Raw genomic sequence first — 24720 nt, 5'->3', positions numbered from 1 at the left:
ACCCAGCTACTCAGGAGGCTGAGGCAGAGAATTGTTTGAACCTGGGAGGTGGAGGTTGCAGTGAGCCAAGATTGTGCCACTGCACTCCAGCCTGGGCGACAAAGCAAGACTCCATCTCAAAAAAAAAAAAGAAAGAAACTTTTAAAAAAATTCCCATGTAAGAGACAAAATATTCTTTCTTGTTAATGCCCTGAGTATGAAAAAAAAAAAAAAAAAGGAAATGCTTAACAGAAAAATACCTGGCAACATTGGAAGATCTTTAAGTCTCTGAGCAATTCCAACATAAACATGTACCTATAAATATCAACTCAGGCCGGGTACAGTGGCTCACGCCTGTAATCCCAGCACTTTGGGAGGCCAAGGCGGGTGGATCATGAGGTCAGGCGTTCAACATCACCCTGGCCAAGATGCTGAAATCCCATCTCTACTAAAAATACAAAAATTAGCCAGCCATGGTGGTAGGCGCCTGTAATCCCATCTACCCAGGTGGCTGAGGCAGGAGAATCGCTTGAACCCGGGTGGCAGAGGTTGAAGTGAGCCGAGATCGCGCCACTGCGCTCCAGCCTGGGCAACAGAGCAAGACTCTGTCTTGAAAAAAAAAAAAATCAACTCAAACTCCAACAGTTCTCATTACTAATGCTTAAAATGTACCATTAAGGCTGGGCACAGTGGTTCACACCTATAATCCCAGCACTTTGTGGGGCTGAGGCGGGAGGATCGGTTGAGGCCAGGAGTTCAAGACCAGCCTGGGCAACATGGTGAGACTCTTGTTTCTACAAAAAGTTTAATAAAAATGGCTGGGTGCAGTGACTCACGCCTGTAATCCCAGCACTTTGGGAGACCAAGGCAGACAGATCACTTGAGGTCAGGAGTTTGAGAACAGCCTGGCCAACATGGCAAAACCCCACCTCTACTAAAAATACAAAAAATTAGCTGGGCGTGGAGGTGCACACCTGTAATCCCAGCTACTTGGGAGACTGAGGTGGGAAGATCACTTGAACCCAGGAGGCAAAGGTTGCAGTGAGCCAAGATCACTCCAGCCTGGGTGACAGAGTGAGACGCCGTCTCTAAATAAATAAAGTCATTAGCAGACCCAGTCAGGCTATTACCTATTCTTTTGGCAGCTGCTCTGAAACAACTTTTATTACCTGAGAGACTTTATTTACAATAAGATAACCTTTGTTTACCATGCAATTCCTCCCCTTTCCCTTTTTGTTGCCATTTCCCCCAAAAGCCTCAAGCCCCATTCCTTTAGCTATAAAAACTTCAAGCTCACACCTGTAATCTCAGCACTTTGGGAGGCTGAGGTGGGATGATTGCTTGAGCCTAGGAGTTTGAGACCAGCCGGGGCAACACAGTGACAACCCATCTCTAAAACAAACAAACAAGCAAAGAAACAAACAAAAAAAACCTTCAACCATCTGGTCCCTCCTTTGAGTCTCCTATTCCTCTGTGAGGCTCCAGTGCACATACATGAATTAAAATGGTTTTTCTCCTGTTAATCTGTTTATTGTCAGTTTATTTTAGCAGGCTCAATTATCAAACCTTCAGAAGGACAATTTAAACTTCCCTACACAGCTAACAGTAGAAAAGGAACAAAGGCTTTCCACATTTTGGCAGCTAGCTAAAAGAAAATATATGCTTTTATTTTTCCCTGATTACAAACACAACTGAATATCAAATGCACAAAGTAAGAATTATACGGGGAAAAAAAATCAGATACGTTCATATATATATCACCTTTTCAAGGCTATTTCCATCCAGAATAACCTTGGTTTGCCAGGGCCAATAGAAAGAAGTCACAAAATCGCCTTTAGTCAAATTTGTGTGTTTGCTTTCTTCTATAATTCCAACACCTCCACCATCAACGACTTGAGATAGCTGCCAAGGTGTTATATAATCAGTGCCAGTGTCTTCATTCATTCTACAACGCTGAAAAAAGAAAACATTAAGATAATTTTATCCAATAATGTCAAACCACTCTACTAATTTACCCAATGACTAAAAGTATATAATGAGTAATATATTGCATACAATACACAAAAATCAACTCAAAATACATTCAAGACTTAAACATAAGACCTGAAACAACATAGTGACTATAGTTAATAACAATGTATTATATACTTGAAAATTGCCACTGGCTGGGAACAGTGGCTAACAATGTATTGTATACTTGAAAATTGTCACTGGCTGGGAACGGTGGCTCAGGCCTATAATCCTAGCACTTTGGGAGGCTGAGGCGGGCAGATCACTTGAGGTCAGGAGTTCAAGACCAGCCTGGCCAACATAGTGAAACCCCATCTCTACAAAAATACAAAAATTAGCCAGGCATGATGGCGGGTGCCTGTAATCCCAGCTACTCAGGAGGCTGAGGCAGGAGAATCACTTGAACTCGGGAGGTGGAGGCTGCAGTGAGCCAAGATTGCACCACTGTACTCCATCCAGCCTGGGCAACAAGAGCGAAACTCCATCTCAAAAAAAAAAAAAGAAAAGAAAAGAAAAAAAGAAACTTGCCATGAGGGTAGATTCTAAATGTTCTCACCACAAACAATAAGTATGTGATATAATCCATGTTAATTAGCATGTTAGCATGATATAGCCACTGCACAATATAAACATATTTCTTTTTTCTTTTTCTTTTTTTTTGACATGGAGTTTCGCTCTCTTTGCCCAGGCTGGAGTACAATGATGCGATCTAGGCTCACTGCAACCTCTGCCTCCTGGGTTCAAGCGATTCTCCTGCCTCAGCCTCCCGAGTAGCTGGGATTAGAGGCATGTGCCACCATGCCTGGCTACTTTTGTATTTTTAGTAGAGATGTGGTTTCTCCATGTTGGTCAGGCTGGTCTCGAACTCCCAACCTCAGGTGTACCGCCCGCAGCCTCTCAAAGTGCTGGGATTACTGGCATGAGCCACCACGCCTGGCCTGTAAACATTTCAAAACATCACGTTGTACACCATAAAAAAAATTTTTTTTTTTTTGAGATGGAGTCTCTGTCACCCAGGCTGGAGTGTAGTGGTATGATCTGGGCTCAGTGCAACCTCCACTTCCTGGGTTCAAGCAATTCTTCTGCCTCAGCCTCCCGCATAGCTGGCACTACAGGCACGCACCACAAGCCCGGCTAATTTTTGTATTTTTAGTAGAGACGGAGTTTTGCCATATTGGCCAGGCTGGTCTCGAACTCCTGACCTCGTTGATCTGCTGGCCTTGGCCTCCCAAAGTGCTGGGATTACAGGCGTGAGCCACCATGCCTGGCAACAATTTTTATTTGTCAATAAATTTGTTTTTAAATAAAAAATTAAAAAACTGAGGTGACAGTTGCAAAGCTCTGTGAGTATTCCAAAATTCACTAAATTGTACATTTAAATGCATGAAATGTATGCTAGTGAATAAAGCTAAAAATTTAAAAGAATTACTTAAGGAAATTGAAGTAATATTATACACATTATACTAGCAAAAAATAATACAAAATAGTGTTTTGATGGTTTCAAAGGATTGTGGCCAATTAGGTTACACTCACATGTTGCTGATATTATAAAACTATTTTTTATGGAAAACAAACTAGCAACATATACACCATAAAACTTGATTTCTTTTGGGCTAGCAATTCTGTCTCCCCAGTGGAAATAACCCAAAAAGAAGTGAAGTAATTTTTATACAGTTGCTCATCCCAACTTCAGACCAAGTACGCTCCCTATTTCATGCCCCCTAACCTCAGATAAGTGCTCTCTTCACCCCTCAAAGACAGAGTGTCACAATGGGACCGCACCCTATCTCAAGAGGAAGGCTAACAACTTCTCTTGGTAGCAGTCAAGGCTCTCTTCCTCTGTGGCTCACTCTTGCCTCTATCATGAAATCCAAAATGTAGAGGACCACAGCACGGACCAGGAAATGGAAAACATGGAAGGACACCTGATTAAGGGGTCCCATGTGGTTCGGTGTACCCAGGTAAAACGGGTAAAAGACGAAACAGAGAACTGATGCAGAAGCTTCTGTAAGAATACATTTGCTTCTGCTTGTGTGCCACCTCCCACGTATTCCTTAAAAGCAAGTGCAGCCATAGACACTGGCCAGACCAAGCGCACTTAAACACAGCTAGCAGGAAAAATGGAAATAAGCTCTCTGAGATATAGGAAAAAAATCTACTTTTTCCTCCTTTCACTCACCACTCAACACTTCTAAAAACAGATGTGGAGGGGTATTTCCCCATACACCAACCAAGCAATTCTGCAGAGGACATCAACTGGGTGTCCCCTAATTCCATTCCATTCAACTGTGACACTGTCTACCTGGATATAATGTCAGGTCCCACAGATTAAAGGCTCAGTCCCACAAGACTGCACCTACTTCAGATGCCAATCTCAAGCCCTAGGTTATGGTCTGTGCTTCTGACAAACTGGCTATAAATCAGGGTCCCCACTCTACCCTCTCCTTTGGTTTAATTTGCTAGAGCACCTCACAGAAGTCAGAGAAATACTTTACTTACATTTACTGTTTATTATAAAGGATATTACAAAGGATATAGATGAATAGCCAAATAAAAATAATAAAATTTTTTTAAAAAGACAAAAAAAGAACAAAAATTAAAAAAAAAAAAAAAAGATGAACAGCCAAATAGAAGAGATGCATGGGGTAAGTTATATGGGAAAAGGCGTGGAGTTTCCACACCCTCTCCAGGTGCACCACCCTACAGGAATCACCATGTGTTCAGCTATTTGGAAACTCCTCAACCAGGTCCTTTTGGGTTTTGATGAAGGCGTCATTATATAGACATGATTGATTAAACCACTGGCCATTGGTGATAAACTCAACCTTCACCTGCTGTCCCCTACCTGGAGGTAAGGTGGTAGGAATAAAAGTTCCAACCCTCTGATCATATGGTTGGTTGCCTTGGTAACCAGCCCCCATCCTGAGGCTATCCAGGAGCTCCCAACCACTTGTCACCTCATTAGAATACAAAAAGACACCTTGGAGATTCCAAGGGCTTTAGGAATTGTGTGCCAGCAAAGAGCAAGAAGACCAAATATTTCCTATTATAAATCACGATATCACACAAGTAATTCCCTATAGCTAAACAAATGATGTCAACAGAACAGAATGTTATTAACCACTAAAATAATAATATTTGAACTAGTTTTTCCATATAAAGTCACTTAAAGAATATGAAAGCACATCTATAAACCCACCACTTTGGGAGGCTGAGGCAGGAGGATCGCTTGAGGCCAGGACTTTGAGACCAGACTGGCCAACATAGTAAGACACTCCTCTCTATCAAATGAAAATAAAAATTTTAAAAAGAATAAAAAGAATATGAAAGCCAAGTTGTATATGCACATTAAGGATAATCATGTAAAATACTGTGTACACATAATGATTAATTTTAGTTGTGAATTTGGAATGATATAAAATCTCAATTATTTAATGTTTGTTAGACTCCCTTTTCCCTTTTAAAGCTGCTTAAGAGGTCTGGTGTGGTGGCTCATGTCTGTAATCCCAGCACTCCGGGAGGCCAAGGCGGGCAGATCACCTGAGGTCAGGAGTTTAAGACCAGCCTGGCCAACGTGGCAAAACCCTGTCTCTACTAAAAATACAAAAATTAGCTGGGCATGGTGGCGCACGCCTGTAATCCCAGCTACTCAGAAGGCTGAGGCAGGAGAATCACTTGAACCAGGGAGGCAGAGGTGGCAGTGAGCCGAGATTGTGCCACTGCACAGAGCAAGACTCTATCTCCAAAAAAAAAGGTTGCTTAAGATTTTTCTATTTTTTAGAGTTGGGGTCTTGCTTTGCTGCCCAAGCTGGACTTGAACTCATTGCTTCAAGCCATCCTCCCACCTCAAGTCTCCCAAGTAGCTGGAATTATAGGCCCAAGCCACCATGCCCACCTGATTCTTTTTTTTTCTCTGAGACGGAGTCTCTCTCTGTCACTCAGGCAGTGGAATGGCACAATCTCAGCTCAATGCAACCTCCGCCTCCCCGGCTCAAGCGATTCTCCTGCCTCAGCGTCCTGAGTAGCTGAGATAACAGGCACATGCCACCACGCCTCGCTAATTTTTGTAGTTTTCGTAGAGACGGTGTTTCACCATGTTGGCCAGGTTGGTCTCAAACTCCTGACCTCAAGTGATCCGCCCGCCTCAGCCTCCCAAAATGCTGGGATTACCAGCATGAGCCACCTCGCCCAGCCTGATTATTTTTTTTAAAGGAATGATGCGTAGAGAATGTCTAGTGAAAGTATCCCAAAGTGATTTTTCTTCCTTCCTTTATGCAATTAACATTTAATAAACATTATGCTAGTCACTGGAGATACAGTGATAAATACGAACTTTGTTTTCATAAACTTTTTTTTTTTTTTTTGAGGCACGGTCTCACTCTGTTGCCCAGGCTGGAGTGCAGTGGCATGATCACAGCTCACTACAGCTTCGACCTCCCGGGCTCAAGTGATCCTCCCACCTCAGCCTCCAGAGTGGCTGGTGCACCTTAACACTCACCTAATTTCCTTTTTTTGGTATTGATGGCATCTTTCTGTGTTGCCCAGGATGGTTTCAAACTCCTGGGGTCAAGTGATCCTCCTGCTTCAGCCTCCCAATGTGCTGGGATTATAAGTATGAGCCATGGCACCCCGCCCATAAGCTTACTTTTTACTAAGGAAGACAGATAATCTAATAACTACACAAATGTAATTATTACTTTCAATTGGGATAAATGCTGAATGTCAAGAGGAAAATATCAAAGAGAGGTCTGGACTAGTCTGAGGGTTCAGGGTGATTTACCAAAGGAAATCTCTTTAAAGCAGGCATCTAGGGAATAACAGGGATTACCAGGTAAAGGGAAAGGAGTGGGAAGAGGCTTTTAGATAGAGGGCCAACATGTATGAAGGCTTGCTTTAATATGTACCTGGGACTCTGTTTTAACCAGGTATGGTAAAATGATAGATATGAAGACAACTGCCTTGAAAGAAGAATTTCTTACAGTTGCCAAGAGGGGAGGGCACAATATGCCAAGAAGGGTCACATGGGGAAGCACAAGAGTTGGTCAAGAGGGCAAAGGAGCAAGGAAGAGCATGGCCCAGAGTCTTCTTTTTTTTTTTTTAAGGAAGAAGTATCTTTGGTTTCCACAGGAAAGAACGGGCAAGGCAGGGTAGGTAACCTTGAGTATATTACATGACAGCTTTAATAATGTCAGAGGGCTCTGATATACAGGGGTGGTTCTTAAGTTGTGCAGCATCTGGCCCTGAGGTAATTTAAGGCAGGGGAGTGTGAGTTAGATAGAGGAGGAGTTTAGGGATATGGGCTTTGGATTGGTTGGTTTGATGCAAGTCGTTATCTCTAAAAATAAGCAAATCCCACCAGGGACAGTTACTCTAGGATTCACAAGCCCCCTAAGATGTCAAAACATCCTAAAATACAAATACACTAAATTAAAAACATGATTCATACAAAGATTAAGCAGAAGGGGGCACTGATGTGTTACAAAAGACAGACATCCACTGAGGCAACAGTGTGAGGGTAATTGGCAGGCTTCTCTGAGCCTGGACAGGTAAAGGAGTCAGGTTATGTAGCTTCTTTTTTTTTTTGAGACAGAGTCTTGCTCTGTTGCCCAGGCTGGAGTGCAGTGGCGTGATCTCGGCTCACTGCAACCTCGGCCTCCTGGGCTCAAGTGATTTTCCTGCCTCAGCCTCCCAAGTAGCTGGGACTACGGGCATGTGCCACCACGCCTGGCTAATTTTTTTGTATTTTTAGTAGAGACGGGGTTTCACTATGTTGGCCAGGCTGGTGTCAAACTCCTGACCTCAGGTTATCCACCCACCTCGGCCTCCCAAAGTGCTGGGATTACAAGCGTGAGCCACCGCGCCTAGCCCAGGTTATGTAGCTTCTTAGACCATGTCAAGGCTGATTGGTCTCAATTCCAAAACTAATGGGAAGCCATTAAACCACTTTAAGCAAGGTGACACAATTAGTTGCTGTTATAAAAAGAATCACTCTGGCACTCTGGCTGCAGTGTGAAAAATGGCTTAAAGGGGCAAAGTGTGTATGCAAGGGTACCTACCCCATTAGGAAAGAAACAATGGTGATTCAGACTAGGTAGACTTCCCTGGAATTACTAAGACATGGACTGAATTGAGAGGTATTTAGGAGGTGGGATCCACAGGACCTGGTAGAGGCAAAATTCTCAAGACTGTGCTTTCTAGCATGAAATGAGTAAGTAGACAAAATATTTACTTCCCTGGAGGAAAAAGAGGTTTTTTGGTTTTTGTTTTTGCTTTGAAGTTGGGAGTGTTCGAAGTGAAGATCATTAATTCAATTTATATTATAATCCTAGTTGTTCCATCATTTTTCCTCCCCTAAAATCTTTTTTTTTTTTAAAGACAGAAAGAAATTAATGAACACCCAAATAAGTAGAAAGACATCATGCATTCATGGATCAGTGTATTAGGATATTGTTTTCATCAGAATTCTCCAGAGAAACAGAACCAACAGGATACATACATATCTATGAAGAGATTTATTATAAGGTATTGGCTCATGCAGTTAGAGAGGCTGAGAAGTCCCATTATCTGCCATCTGCAAGCTGAAGACTCAGAAAAGCCAGCAGTGTGGTTCCAGTGAATGAGAGCAGGTAAGCTGACAGTAGAGATTCTAGTCCAGATCTGAAGGCCTGAGAACCAGGAACTCCGAGGACAGGAGAAGAATGATGCTCCAGCTTAAGCAGTCAGAGTTAGTTCAACCTTCTTCTTCTTTTTTTTTTTTTTTTTTGAGACAGAGTCTTGCTCTGTCACACAGACTGGAGTGCAATGCCGCGATCTTGGCTTACCGCAATCTCCGCCTCCCGGGTTCAAACAATTCTCTTGCCTCAGCTTCCTGAGTAGCTGGGATTACAGGTGCCTGCCACCACACCCGCTAATTTTTGTATTCTTAGTAGAGACGGGGTTTCACCACGTTGGCCAGGCTGGTCCTGAACGTCTGACCTCAGGTGATTTGCCCGCCTCAGCCTCCCAAAGTGCTGGGATTACAGGTGTGAGACACCGCACCCAGCAACCTTCTTCTACATTTTGTTCTCCTTAGGCCCTCAATGGACTGGATGATGCCCACCCACATTAGAGAAGGACATCTGCTTTATTCAGTCCACCAATCCAAAAGCTAATCTCTTCTAGAAACACCCTTGCAGACACACCCAGAAATAACGTTCAACCAGCTATTTAGACATCCCATGGCCTAGTTAAGTGGACACATAAAATGAACCATCACAGAAGACAATACTCCCCAAATTGATCTACAGACTCAAAGCAATCCCTATCAAAATCCCTATCAAAATCTTCTGTGCAGAAACTGACAAGCTGGTTCTAAAGTTCATATGAAAATTCATGGGACCCAGAAGAGCCAAAACAATCTTAAAAAAGAAAAACAGGCCAGGTGGGGTGGCTCACACCTGTAATCACAGCACTTTGGGAGGCTGAGGCAGGCGGATCACGAGGTTAGGAGATCAAGACCATCCTGGCCAACATGGTGAAACCCTGTCTCTACTAAAATACAAAAAATTGTTCAGGCATAGTAGCTCATGCCTGTAATCCCAGCACTTTCGGAGGCCAAGGTGGGTGGATCACCTGAAGGTCAGGAGTTCAAGACCCACCTGGCCAATATGGTGAAACCCCGTCTCTGCTAAAAATACAAAATATTAGCCAGGTGTGGTGGTGGGTGCCTGTAGTCCCAGCTACTCAGGCGGCTGAGGCAGGGGAATCACTTGAACCCAGGAAGTGGAGGTTGCAGTGAGCCAAGATAGCGCCACTGCACTCCAGACTGGCGACAGAGCAAGACTCCATCTCAAAAAAAAAAAAAGAAAAACAGATTGGAAGACTCACACTTGCTCATTTCAAAACTTATTACAAAGCTACAGTAATTAAGAGAGCGAGGTACTAGCATGACAGATATACAGATTGATAGAACAGAGTTGAAAGTCCAGAAATAAACCCTCATATTTATGGTCAGTTGGTTTTCAACAAGAGTACTAAGACAAACCAATGAGGCAAGAATTATCTTTTCAACAAACAGTGCTGGTTCATGTCCCTTCGTGGTCAAATATTTCTGGTCTCTCTTAAAAAAAAAAAAAAAGCGCTGACACGACTGTATATTCACTTGCAAAAGAATGAAGTTAGGTCAGGTGTGGTGGCTTGCACCTATCGTCCCAGTTACTTGGGAGTCTGAGACAGGAGAATCACTTGAGCCCAGGGAGTTTGAGATTGTAAAAAAGAATGAGTTGGGCCCTGTGATGGATAATTTTAGGTGTCAACTTGACTGGATAGAGGGATGCCTAGATGGCTTGTGAAGCATTGTTTCTGGATATGTCCTTGAGGGTGTTTTCAGAGGTAACTAGCATGTGAGTCTGTGGACTATGTGGTGAAGATCTGCCCTCAATGTGGGTGGGCACCATCCATTCAACAAGGAGCCCAGATGGAACAAAAAAGCAGGTGAAGGACAAATTCTCTCTCTCTTCTGCAAAGCAGGACACCCTTCTTCTCCTGCCCTCTGACATAAGAACTCCAGGTTCTTCAGCCTTTGTACTCTGAGACTGCACCCATGGCTTCCTGGGCTCTCAGGCCTTGGGACTGACAAGTATACCAACGGCTTCCTTGGTTGTCGGGCCTTCCAGCTTGGATTGAGCCATGCTACCAGCTTCTCTGGTTCTCCAGTTTGTAGACAGCCTATCATGGGAACTCTCAGCTTCCATAATCTTGTGAGCCAATTCCTCTTATAAGTCCCCTCTCATATATATGTGTGTGCATGTCTGTGGGTGCATGCCTATGTGTGTGTTTGTGTTTCTGTCTCTCTAAAGAATCTTGATTAATACAGACCCCTTCCTCATACACATACGCAGAGTTTAACCCAAAATGTGTTACTGACTTAAATGTTAGAGCAAAACTATAAAACTCTTAGCAGAAAATATACGACTAAATCTTCATGACCTTAAGTGAGGCAAAGCCTTCTTAGATATGAGTCTGAAAGTATTGAAAGTATACGTGACAAACAAAAAAAGAGATAAATTGGACTTTATCAAAATTAAAAACTTTTGTGCTTCAATGGATACTATCAAGAGAATAAAAAGACAACCTACAGCATAGAAGAAAATATTTATAGATCATACATCCAGCAAGAAGCTTATATCAAGAATATATAAACAACTCTTACAACTCAGTAATAAAAACACAGATAATCCAACTTTTAAAATGCACAAGAGATCTGAATAGACATGTCTCCAAAAAAGACATGCAAATGACCAATAAGCACATTAAAAACATGCTCAACATTATTAGCCATAAGGAAATACAAAAGAAAACCACAAGGAGATACCACTTTACACCAACTAGAATGGCTATAACCAAAAAGACAGATAATAACAAGTGTTAGTGAGGATGTGGAAAACTGGAACCTTCATACACTGATGGTGGGATTGGAAAATGGTAAAGCCACTTTGGAAAATAGTTTGGTAGCTCCTCAAAAGGTTAAACATATACTTACTGTATGACCTAGTAATTTTACTCTTATGTATATACCCAAGAGAAACAAAAACACAGTCCACACAAAAACATATACACAAATGTTCATAGCAGAAGTGTTGCTAATAGCCAAGTTGTGTAAACAACCCACATGTCCATCATCTGATGAACAGATAAGATACTGTATCCATACAATGTAACATTATTCAGCAATAAAAAGAAGTATAAACTACAACATGATGAGCCTTGTAAACACATACTAAATGAAAGAAGCCAGACACAAAAGGTCATATATTATGCCAGGCACAGTAGCTCCCACCTATAATCCCAGCTACTCAGGAGACTGAGGCAGGAGGATCCCTGGAATTCAAGACCAGCTTGGGCTGTCTCATAGCAAGAGGTGACCTTGGGTGGGGAAAAGCCTTCTTAGACATGAGTCGGCCAGGTGTGATGGCTCACACCTGTAATCCTAGCACGTTGAGAGGCTGATGCGGGTGGATCACCTGAGGTCAGGAGCTTGAGACCAGCCTGGCCAACATGGTGAAACCCCATCTCTACTAAAAATACAAAAATTAGCTGGGTGTGGTGGTGCACGCCTGTTAATCCCAGCTACTCGGGAGGTTGAGGCATGAGAATCTCTTGAATCCAGGAGGTGGAGGTTGCAGTGAGCTGAGATTGAGCCCCTGCACTCCAGCCTGGGGGATAGAGTGAAACTGTCTGCCAAAAAAAAAAAAAGAGAGAGCCTGACAGTATGAGAGTATAAATGACAAAAGATAAAACAGAACTCATCTCTAAATAAATAAATAAATAACAGTTTATTCTTTGCAATGATTCATAAACAATTTTAAAATGTTTTTTTAAAAAAATTTTAATTAGCCGGGCATGGTGGCACACACCTATGGTCTCAGCTACTCAAGAGCTCTCAGCTGAGGTGAGAGGATTGCCTGAGCCCAGAAGGTCAAGGCAGCCGTGAGCTATGATTGCCCCACTGCATTCCAGCCTGGGCAACAGTGCAAGACTCTGTCTCTTAAAAACAACAAAAAAGAATAACATATTGTATGCTTTTATTTATACGAAATGGCCAGAATAGGAAAATCTATAGGAACAAAAAGTAGATTACTGGTTGTATACAGCAGAGGGTGGGGTGAGGAGGGGAAATGGGGAATGATTGCTAATTATACCATAGGTTCAGGGTTTCTTCTGGGGATGAAAATGTTGTAAAACTGATTGTAATGACAGTTGCAGAATTCCGTGAATATACTAAAAATAATTTAGTTGTACTCTTTAAGTGAGTAAATTGTATAGTGTGTGAATATAATAAAACTGTTAAATTTTTTAAGTATATGGAGACAGACGTAGTGGCTCACACCTGAAATCTCAGCACTTTGGAGGCCAAGATAAGAGTATTGCTTGAGTCCAGGAGTTCAAGACCAACCTGGGCAACATGGCAAGACCCCATCTCTACAAAAAACAAAAAAATTAGCCAGGCGTGGTGGTGCATACCTGTGGTCCCTGCTAGTTGGGAAGCTGAGATGGGAGGACTGCTTGAGCCCAGGAGGTCGAGGCTGCAGTGAGCTGTATTCACACCACTGCACTCAGCCTCAGCAATAGAGATCTCATTTCAAAAAAGTTAAAAATTAATAAAATGAAGTCCACAGTCCTTCACTCAGCTTGCCGCAGTAGTGACGTCTTTAATAGCTGCAGTATAATATCAAAAGCAGGACATTAACATTGGTACATTGCTGTTACCTAGACAGCAGATCAATAAGCAATCCTTTGTACAGGCACTCTTTCACTTCCTACTTTATATACTTCTGTTTCAACTATTTAGAATGTTAATAAAAATAGGCCAGGCGCAGTGGCTCACGCCTGTAATCCCAGCACTTTGGGAGGCCGAGGCGGGTAGATCACAAGGTCAGGAGATCAAGACCATCCTGGCTAACACAGTGAAACCCCATCTCTACTAAAAATACAAAAAATTAGCCGGGCGTGGTGGCGGTTGCCTGTAGTCCCGGCTGCTCGGGAGGCTGAGGCAGGAGAATGGCATGAACCCGGGAGGCGGAGCTTGCAGTGAGCCGAGATCGCGCCACTGCACTCCACCCTGGGCGACAGAGCAAGACTCTGTCTCAAAAACAAACAAACAAACAACAAAAAAAAAGTTAATAAAAATAATAAAGTTGCTCATTTTTTAAAAAGTCTTCAATAATGAAAAAGATAATCAGCCTCTACATAACAAAAAAAAAAAGAACAGTTTGACACCAGGCTGGCCAGTCTGGTGAGACCCCATCTCTACTAAAAATACAAAAAATTAGCTGGGTGTGGTGGTGTACGCCTGCAATCCCAGCTACTCGGGAAGCTGAGCCAGGAGAATCACTTGAACCCAGGAGGCAGAGGTTGCAGTGAGCCAAGATAGTGCCACTGCACTCCAGCCTAGGCAACAGAGTGAGACTCCGTTCCAAAAAAAAAAAAGCCACTAAGTTTATAGTACTATGTCAAAACAGCAACAGGAAACTCATACAGTCATTCAGCAACCTATGAGAAAGTTAAACAAAACAGACACATGGGGCCAATTTCCCTACTGCAACAATCTGATTCCAAGCACTGAGACTTTTTTTTTGCAACAGGGTCTCACTCCATCACCCGAACGGAAGTGCAGTGGCGCAATCATGGCTCAATGCAGCCTCAACCTCCCAGGCTCAAACCATCTGCCCACATCAGCCTCTCAAGTAGTTAGGACTACAGGCACACACCACCACACCTGTCTAAATTTTTAATTTTTTGTTGAGACTGGGTCTCACTCTCTTGTCCAGGCTGGTCTTGAACTCCCGGGCTCAAGCAATCCTGCCTTGGCCTCCAAAAATGCTAGGATTACAGGCAAGAGCCACCATGCCCAGCCGAGACTCTTAATAGCAGGGGGTAAATTGACATAAAGAGTTATGCTTGTCATGGCCATAGGAAAAAGTTAGAAGTAAAGAAAAGACTGTATGACCTCTGGGAGAAGTAAAGCAAGACGCCAGCTCATAGAGCCAAAGTCCCTGTGCCTAATGGTTTCTTATCTGCAGTCTTCAGCAATGTATACGTTTTCACTAAATCTTATTTATCTAGAAGTAGCATAAGTGAGTCTGTTCCTTTCAAAAAGAGATCAACTACAGGGCTAAGCACAGTGGCTCATGCCTGTAATGCCAGCACTTCAAGGAGGCCAAAGTCAGAGGATTGCCTGAGCCCAGCAAAATTGAGACCAGCCTGGGCAACACAGCGAGACCTCATCGCTTAAAAAAAAAGAAAAAGAAAAGAAAAGGAGGTCAACTAGAAATAAATAAAGATCTCATACATAGCCTCTCTTATAAAGTGGATCTGAAAGAATTTGCAATCTTATTTTACTATCTTCAAGCTTTATTTACTGAATTTGCAATACTGTTTTACTATCTTCAAGCTTTATTTACTACTGGGAAGTAATCTGAACATTTGAAAGCACCTGAATCACATACATGTACTACTATTATCTGTTCCCTCTACAACATTCCTTAATTACACTAGTGAATAAAAACGAAGGCAATCTATAATTAAAAGGTATCAATATATAACTGCTCAAATATTTACCAATCTATAAGGGACTGCACAATAAGATTCAGACACAACATGTAAAATAATAAAATAAAGTTATTTTTCACCAAGTTACAACATCCTGATTCTTACCATGTAAGGATCCACAGAAAGATAAAGAGTTCTAACTTGTACTTGTCCTTCATTAATATTATCTGGTAAATAGACTTCTTCCATTCGGAAATTCTCTGCCACTGGATTACCATTTTTTCCTAAAATATTACGCAAAAATATAAAGTTAAAAAAAGCCACTTTGCTATATACTATTATTATTATTATTATTTGAGACAGAGTCTTGCTCTATCGCCCAGGCTGGAATGCAGTGGCGCGATCTCGGCTTACTGCAACCTCTGCCTCCTGGGTTCAAGTGATTCTCCTGACTCAGCCTCCCAAGTAGCTGGGATTACAGGCATGCACCACCATGCCCGGCTACTTTTTAATATTTTTAGTAGAGATGGGGTTTCACCATGCTGGCCAGGCTGGTCTCGAATTCCTGACCTCACGATCTGCCCACCTTGGCCTCCCATAGTGGTGGGATATACTTATTATTCTTTAAAGGGTCACTCTAGGATTCAGAACAGTTCCTTTTAAAACAGGCACAAGGGGCCAGGCGTGGTGGCTCATGCCTGTAACCCCAGGACTTTGGGAGGCTGAAACAGGTGGATGACGAGGTCAGGAGTTTCAGACCAGCCTGGCCAACATGGTGAAACCTTGATTCTACCAAAAATACAAAAATTAGCCAGGCGTGGTGGCGCACGCCTGTAGTCCCAGCTACTCAGGAGGCTGAGGCAGAAGAATCACTTGAACCCGGGAGGTGGAAGTTGCACTGAGCCGAGATTGTGCCACTGCATGACAGAGCGAGACTCTGTGTCAAAAAAAAAAAAACAGGCACAAGTAAATCTATATTGTTTTGTAATTCTTCTGTAACTATAGAAATGACTCAGTATGTATTTCTTTTTTTTTTTAGAGACAAGGTCTTACTCTGTCACCCAGGATGGAGCACGGCTAAACTTTCCTTCCTTATTTTAAGAAGCAAATAGAAACTTAAATGAATACAAAAGTAATAATAATAAAGTCTGAAAAACTGGAAAATTAAAAAATTTGAGGCATGAGAAAAATTTGTAAGGAAAGGTCATCATTATAGAAACTTAAACGAATATAAAAGTAATAATATTAAAGTCTGAAAAAACAGGAAGTAGGAAATTAGAAAAATTTGAGGTATGAGAAAAATTTGTAAGAAGGAAAGGTTACCACTAGAAGGTACTCATATTCAGATATGTTTAATGAAAATTTACTCTTCATAGAATTGTTAAATTTATAAGGTGGGAATAGTACATAAAGATCTTAATCTAACTGCTCATTTTACTAAAATTGAGTTCAGAAAAGTTAAGTGACTTCCTCAAGTGGGCAGCAGTGACCCAAATCTCTCAGGTTCTTTCCATATCTGTTTTTATGATGCAGTTTACATGTCAGCACTGATATGTTAGTACATCTCACATAAAAAAGAAAAGCAAATTTTAAGGACCAATAATAACATACTCTAAAGAAACAAAAGCCACATATATTTGTAATGTAACGTTTCAGACATTATGATTCCAAAATACCTTATTTCATCAACAAATGCCTGGATAAGTTATCACTTGAAAAACTAGTACACTGTTTAAAAATGGTCTTGATAAGCTAACACTTGAAAATTATTACATCGTTTAAAGAGTTTCTTCTAATATCTTTACTAGTGTCAATATCTTACTACCTTAATTTACCACATGAACATCACATTAGTTTTTATTCCTCCATTTGCATTAATACTTATCAAAGATCAGAGTTGTTCATTCATCACAAATACATACCAGGTCGAGAATTCAATATCACTCTTTGAACAATCATCGCTCTGGTTGGGCAGTGGTTTCACAAGATTTCTGTATAAAATACTCCTATAAATAGAAAAATTTTTAAATCACAAGATTTGAAGTATTCAACAATTTAAAAATAAAAAAGAAGTCCATTTGTGTTTCCCAATGAAGAGGGAGAAAAATCACATTTAGGATCCAAAAAGATAAACTCGCCTGTCAGAGTTTGCCTCCTAAAGCAAATATATGAAGAAAGACTAAATCTAGTTAGAATTTTTAACTAATAGGAACAAGTTCATTGAAGATTAAGTGGGGCAAAATGTTTGTTTGTTTATTTATTTATTTATTTATTTATTTATTTTAAAGACGGAGTCTCGCTCTGTTGCCCAGTCTGGAGTGCAGTGGTGTGATCTCTGCTGACTGCAAGCTCTGCCTCCTGGGTTCACGCCATTCTCCTGCCTCAGCCTCCCGAGTAGATGGGACTATAGGCACCTGCCACCACGCCCAGCTAATTTTTTTGTATTTTTAGTAGAGACGGGGTTTCACCGTGTTAGCCAGGATGGTCTCAATCTCCTGACCTCGTGATCTGCCCGTCTCAGCTTCCCAGTGTTGGGATTACAGGCATGAGCCACCGCACCCGGCCCAAGTGGGGCAAAATGTTTTTGGTCTCAGATAATTCAAGCTCATTCATCTTCAAGCACACCATCATGATTAAGCCTCCTATGGCTCGATTAAAAGAAAACAACACAAGGCTGGTCCAAAGGTAGTGAGTTATCTCAACTGATTGTTCACAGTCTGTTACAGGCCAAACCCCTTGTTCTACTCTTTTCCCTTCTCAATACTGCATTTGTTTTTAGATAAAGACAAGAAAAAAACATAAAACAAACAACATGATATATTCCTCCAGAGCTAGCAGTTAATCTAGTGGCAAAATAAAAACACTAACTGCGGCTGGGCGCGGTGGCTCACGCCTGTAATCCCAACACTTTGGGAGGCCGAGGCGGGTGGATCACAAGGTCAAGAGTTCAAGACCATCCTGCCTAACATGGTGAAACCCCGTCTCTACTAAAAATACAAAAAAATAAGTCAGGCGTGGTAGCGGGCGCCTGTAGTCCCAGCTACTCCGGAGGCTGAGGCAGGAGAATGGCGTGGACCCGGGAGGCGGAGCTTGCAGTGAGCCGAGATCGCGCCACTGCACTCCAGCCTGGGCAACAGAGCGAGATTCTGTCTCAAAACAACAACAACAAAAAAACAAACAAACAAAAAAACACTAACTGCTTAATTGACATGTAATCAAAAAAAATTTTTTTTGGAGTGGGGGACAGAATCTTACTCTGTCACCCAAGCTGGAGTGCAGTGGCGCGATCTCAGCTCACCGCAACCTCTGCTTCCTGGGTTCAAGCAATTCTCTTGCCTCAGCTTCCCAAGTAGCTGGGATTACAGGCATGCACCACGGTGCCCTGCTAATTTTTTTTTGTATTTTTAGTAGAGACGGGGTTTCACCATGTTGGCCGGGCTGGTCTTGAACTCCTGACCTCAAGTGATCTGCCCACCTCGGCCTCACAAAGTGCTGGGATTACAGGCATGAGCCACCAAACCCAGCCACGTAACCAAATTTTCAAAGGCTCTTCTATTCGTTCATCAAAATGGAAATTCCTTTGCCTTCTTATCAGTGGTGAATTAAAAAAAAACAAAAACGGAAATTCCTTTATAGTCTAGCTGGCAATAAAAGTAATATATCAAGGAATTTTAAAATCCTTACCTTATAGGAAATTCCATATCACAATATGGCCAATAAGTAAAGGATCAGTTTATTCTGTTTTGTTTTTTGAGATGAGGTCTCGCTATGTTGCTCAGGCTGGTCTCGAATTCCTGGGCTCAAGTGATCCTCCCATCTCGACCTCCCAAAGTGCTGGGATTACAGGCGTGAGCCACTACATCTGGCCAGTTTATTCTGGATTTAGAATTTGAGCTAATGAACAAAGCAAAAGAAGTTCCAGTACTAGCACTATCTGACTTGTTGAAAATCACTTTGCTTACTTTATCCACCAGTGAAAATTAGAAAATCAAGCCCTTAGTGTTACTATGTGCCAAGCACTCTTGTGAGTGCTTTGTACAGCTTGACTACTGGGATACATGCTGAGAAATGTGACATTAGGTGATTTCATCATTGTGTGAACATCAGAGTATACTTACACAAATCTACATGGTACAGATTACTAGACACCTAGGTGATATGGTTTAGCTTATAACTTCCAGGGTACAAACCTATATGGCATGTTGCTGTACTGAATGCTGCAGACAACTGGAACACAATGGTAAGTATTTGTGTATCTAAACATAGAAAAAGTACAGTAAAAATATGGGGTAAAGATTTAAAAATGGGCTGGGAGCGGTGGCTCACCCTTGTAATCCCAGCACTTTGGGAGGCCAAGGCGGGCAGATTACCTGAGGTCAGGAGTTCGAGACCAGCCTGGCTAACATGATGAAATCCTGTCTCTACTAAAAATACAAAAAAAATTAGCCGGTGGGCAGGTGGCGCATGCCTGTAGTCCCAGCTACTTGGGAGGCTGAGGCAGGAGAATCGTTTGAACCCTGGAGGTGGAGATTGCAGTGAGCCAAGATTGCGCCACTGCACTCCAGTCTGGGTGACAGAGTGAAACTCCGCCTCAAAAACAACAACAACAAAAAAGATTTTAAAATGGTATACCTATATAGAGTACCTTACCACGAATGGAGCCTACCAGATTAGAAGTTGCTCTGGGTGAGTCAGGGAGTGAGTGGTGAGGGAATGTGAAAGCCTAGGACATTACTGTAGGCTACTTAGACTTTATTAACACTATGCACTTAGACTACACTAAATTTCTTTTTTTTTTTTTTTTTTAAACAGAGTCTTGCTCTGTTGCCCAGGCTGGAGTGCAATGGCACAATCTCAGCTCACTGCAACCTCTGCCTTCAGATTCAAGCGATTCTCCTGCCTCAGCCTCCCAAGTAGCTGGGATTACAGGTGCGTGCCACCATGCCCGGCTAATTTTTGTATTTTTAGTAGAGACGGGGTTTCACCATGTTGGTCAGGCTGGTCTCGAACTCCTGACCTCATGATCCACCCGCCTCGGCCTCCCAAAGTGCTGGGATTACAGGCATGAGCCACCGCGCCCGGCCCCACTAAATTTCTTAAAAAATAAAGTAATACTCTGGGCGTGGTGGCTCATGCCTGTAATCCCAGCACTTTGGGAGGCTGAGGCAGGTGGATCATTTAAGGTCAGGAGTTCACAACCAGCCTGACCAACATGGTGAAACCCTGTCTTTACTAAACATACAAAAATCAGCCAGGCATGGTGGTGCACGCCTGTAATCCCAGCTACTCAGAGACTGAGGCAGGAGAATTGCTTGAACTCAAGAGGCGGAGGTTGCGGTGAGCCGAGATCACGCCACTGTACTCCAGTCTGGGTGACACAGTGAGACCCTGTCTCAATAAATAAATAAATAAATAATAAAAATAAAGTAATTGCACTATAACGTTCTGATGACTATGACATCACCAGGCAAGAGGAATTTTTCAATTCCATTATAATGTTATGGGAGGCTCATCGTCTGTCATTGTCTGAACCGTCATTATATGGCAAATGACTATAACCCAGCCATGACAGATTTAAACATAAACACTATGCCATTATTACACCTAATAGTAGTACTGGCAATTCCTTATCATCATCTAATACCTAGTGCATATTCAAATTTCCTGATGTTTCAAGATGTTCAAAGATGTCCTTTTACAGTTGGTTTCAAAAATGTTTCAAAGATGTCTTTTTACAGTTGGTTCATTAAAATCAGGATTCAAGGTCCACATACTACAGTTTGAGTCTCCCTTCCATTTATTTCATGCCCTTGATTTGTTTCTTCATTACTTTGCCTGTAGAATGTTCTTTGATTGCTTCCTCATGGTGTCATTTACCATCACAAGGTAAATGACTAGTTTAAAGAAAGAAGGAAATGTTTCTTCTATCTCCTCCCCTTATCCATGACTGCTAGTTACATCTAGAGGCTTGACTACTTCAGGTTCAATTTTTCAGGCAAGAATCTTTAAGGGTGGTGCCACATCCATTCATCACACCAAGAGGTCCATAATGTCATGTAGGGCTACATATGTTTTAAAAAGGAAACTTTCTACAGAATCACCATATGTATCAATTATATAAGGATTAAAAAGCCAAAGTTTTCCAAATTAAGTGGGTCTAAGAGTCCTTAAGCAGTAATAGAACCATAATGGCTAAATTTTCAAAGCAGTCTTTCCAAATGAAATATCATATTTGCCCTCTAATTACTGTCAATGGTATGCTTTGTTTAACATATTAATATATATATTAGATTTGTCCAAACACTGCTTATCAGCATGAAAAATATACTATTAAAGTTCTCTCACTCTGTATTAAATTAGAAACTTTTCAAGTGTCAAATACTACAATTAATATAGGATAATTGTGTGATATCCCTCAATAGTACCAAAAAAACACACATTTCAAATATAGATAACTTGGCTGGGCACGGTGGCTCACACCTGGGAGGCTGAGGCAGGTGGATCACTTGAGGTCAGGAGTTTGAGACCAGCCTGGCCAACATGGTGAAACTCTGCCCTACTAAAAATACAAAAATTAACCGGGCGTGGTGGCGGATGCCTGTAATCCCAGCTACTCCAGAGGCTGAGGCAGGAGAATCACTTGAACCTGGGAAGCGGAGGTTGCAGTGAGCCGAAACTGATCCATTGCACTCAAGCCTGGGGGACAAGAGCGAAACTTTGTCTCAAAAAAATAAATAAATAATAAAAATAAATAAAATATAGATACCTGGATTTAGTCATAAAATTAACAGCTAAAATAAGACACATCAAGTTCCAAGATCTGAAAGAAGGGTAGATTGTTAAATTCATCCCAAGTAGGGGAAAAAAACTCAGCAAATCCTACTTGCCTGGGATACTATTCCTACTTGGTGCTAATATTCCAAAATAATAACAGATGAATTTGCTCCGATGTGATGATAAAGAGTGTGTTGAGTGTTTACCTTGCAGCCTGGTAAAAGGGAAAGGTCATTTAAGTAGGAAGAACAGAGTACTTCTCCTAGTTCTAACCAGGTGGGAACTTGGAAAAAGTCCCTTCTCTCAACCTGTTTCCTTAATATTCCTAAATGCCAGGAACTGAGCACAGACTCATTCATTAGCCTGTTTAAACCACCTCCCCCACCCTCACCCCAAAAAAACTGTGAGGTTGGTAATATCATCCTCTCAATTTTATAGATGAGAAAAGGGGCCGGGTATGGTGGCTCAGGCCTGTAATCCCAGCACTTTGGGAAGCTGAGGTGGGCAGATCACCTGACGTCAGGAGTTTGAGACCAGCTCCGACAAAATGGCGAAACCCCATCTCTACTAAAAATACAAAAATCAGCCCGGCGTGGTGGCGGGCGCCTGTAATCCCAGCTACTCTGGAGGCTGAGGCTGGGGAATCGCTTTAAACCGGGAGGTGGAGGTTGCAGTGAGCCGAGATCACACCATTGCACTCCAGCATGGGCGACAAGAGCGAAACTCCATCTCAAAAAAAAAGAAAAAAGAGAAGAAAAAAGAGGTACAGAAAGATAGAATAATTCGCCCAGGGTCGCCCAACTTGTAATAACGCTAGAACCCATACTCCAACGCGGCACCTGCTATTTCCATCACATGAGCTTCCTAATACCTTTTAATACCCTTATTTCGTGCTTTTATTCTGCCACTAGCAACCCTGTTGACCACGCCGTGTTATAAAACGTATCTTTCTGGGCCCAGAGCCGTGGCTCACACCTGTAATTCCAGCACTTTGGGAGGCTGAGGTGGGAGGCTCACTTGAGGCCAGGAATTCGAGACCAGTCTGGCCAACATGGCAAAACCCCACTCTACTAAAAATACAAAAATTAAGCGTGGTGGTGGGCGCCTATAGTCCCAGCTACACGGGAGGCTGAGCCTGGAGAACTGCCTGAGCCCAGGAGGTTGAGGCTGCAGTGAGCCGAGATCCAGCCAGGACACTCCAGCCTGGGTAACAGAGCGAGACTTTGTCTCAAAAAACAAACAAACAAACCACGTATCTTTCTGGATCTCTCTGCCAGTCTTCTCCTCCCCTTCCGGTTTTCTGGTCTTCCCCTTCCCCTCCCGAAGTCTTGCATGTGGAGATTCCTATCTTGCTCTTCCCTTTCTCAGTGACCTCCCTGAGCCCTGTGGCTCCTCCTACCAACCACTTTATATGGAAATTAATAATAATTTGCGTCTCTAGCCCAGAATTTCAAACTAACTGCCCAGCTCGTCAGCGCTAAGAGGATAAGAACTCGTCTGCTTTGTTCAATGATGTGAATCCAGGCCGGGCTCGGTGGCTCACGCCTGTAATCCCAGCACTCTGAGAGGTCGAGGCAGGCAGATCACGAGGTCAGGAGATCAAGACCATCCTGGCTAACACGGTGAAATCGCGTCTCTACCAAAAATACAAAAAATTATCCGGGCGTAGTAGTAATCCCAGCTACTCGGGAAGCTGAGGCAGGAGAATAGCTTGAACCCGAGAGATGGAGGCTGCAGTGAGCCGAGATCGCGCCACTGCACTCCAACCTGGGCGACAGACAGAGCGAGACTCCGTCACACACACAAAAAAATGTGAGTCCAATCCCCTATGCCCGGCACATGGTAGGTGCTCAACAAATCTGTGTTAAATGAAAGTTTCAGAGGCACCTCAAACACAATTACGTGAAAACCTCAGGTTGCTTTCCCCCAATAATTCAAAAAAAAAAACCCAAAACCTGCTTCTGCTTCTCGAGCATTCCCTATCTCAGTGTTCCGGGCAATAACGCCAGTGTCCCCGGTAGCTCCGGAAGGACGCCTAGAAGTCACCCTGGTTGAGAGTCTTCTCCCTCACCGCTGGGGCCCGAAGCAGCTTCGGGAGCCACAGTCGCGGCAGCTGCTCGCGCGTCACTGACCGTCGTGGAGCCCGGGTGAACGAAATATCGCGTGATTTGTCGGAAAGAGGCTGTACTGCACGACCCCAGCTCGCCCTCAAGCCTCGGCCCTCTGACCGCAGTACGCAGGCGCGCGACTAGGCCCGGCTCCGCGCCCCCTCCCCTCCCAGGGGCGGGGTTTGGAAGCTTAGGGATTGGAAGTTTAGGATTCCTGGGCGCTCCACGTTTCCGGGAGAAGCAAGAGAAATGCGGAACGTCAGGGGAGAGTTACTAGGCTGGGCAAAGTGCATTAATAACTTAACTGAGATTGGTTCCTTGTGGCCGCCCCTACTGCCTTGACCCAAAGAGCAAATCTTGCAACCTTGACCAGTGAGTTCACATTTAGCAGTCCGTGAAGAAGTTTTATTAGTTTTGTGGATTTCTCCCTGAACCTCGATTGGGAAATTATAGTGAGACAGGGACCGTCAAGCCTACTCCTTGTTTTATAGATGGGGAAACTGAGTCTCGGAGAGCTGATGTGATTGGACCACCTACCTTTCAGCTGGTTAGGGGCAGTGCTGGGATAAAACCCCTCTCTCCGGACCCTAATCCAGGGCCCCTTTGCGCCTCTTTTATTTCACGAAGAATACCAAATTCCTCCAAGATTACCAGTGTGGGCTGATTTCTCAATTTCATTCATCGTTAGTCGTCTCCTTTTGTGCTGGACTGGGTTGAGAGAAGTGTATACCTAGGACAGCTTCGGATCCCCAGGGACTTCAAACCCTAAGAAAGATCATCTGAATTAGGCAGGTATAAGAATTGCTTGTATTCATGTGGG

The 24720-nt window shown here is 42.8% G+C and overlaps 1 protein-coding gene across 33 annotated transcripts in view; it reads right to left on the bottom strand.

Annotated features, from left to right (window-relative positions):
• Positions 1-24062, bottom strand: part of PTGR2 (prostaglandin reductase 2) — a 40288-nt gene extending 16226 nt beyond the window's left edge. For 3 of the 33 annotated variants that reach the window (XM_063697991.1, XM_055360893.2, XM_055360906.2), the window contains exons 1-5: positions 23748-24027; positions 21906-22006; positions 16941-17024; positions 15184-15302; positions 1741-1932 (exon numbers count right to left, since the gene is read on the bottom strand). In XM_063697991.1, coding sequence (XP_063554061.1) covers positions 1741-1932; positions 15184-15302; positions 16941-16977 — 348 coding nt within the window. In that variant the 5' untranslated portion in view covers positions 16978-17024; positions 21906-22006; positions 23748-24027. Of the gene's footprint in view, positions 1-1740; positions 1933-15183; positions 15303-16940; positions 17025-18702; positions 18913-21784; positions 22007-23747 lie in introns of those variants that run through there. The other 30 variants (XM_055360887.2, XM_063697996.1, XM_055360908.2 and 27 more) reach the window with 20 other exon arrangements.
• Positions 24063-24720: the final 658 nt, after the last annotated feature.

Source organism: Gorilla gorilla, chromosome 15 (assembly GCF_029281585.2).
Source record: "Gorilla gorilla gorilla isolate KB3781 chromosome 15, NHGRI_mGorGor1-v2.1_pri, whole genome shotgun sequence".
Taxonomy (NCBI): Eukaryota; Metazoa; Chordata; class Mammalia; order Primates; family Hominidae; genus Gorilla; species Gorilla gorilla.
The sequence above is the reverse complement of the archived record's forward strand: the minus strand, read 5'-3'. Positions and strand labels throughout refer to the sequence as shown.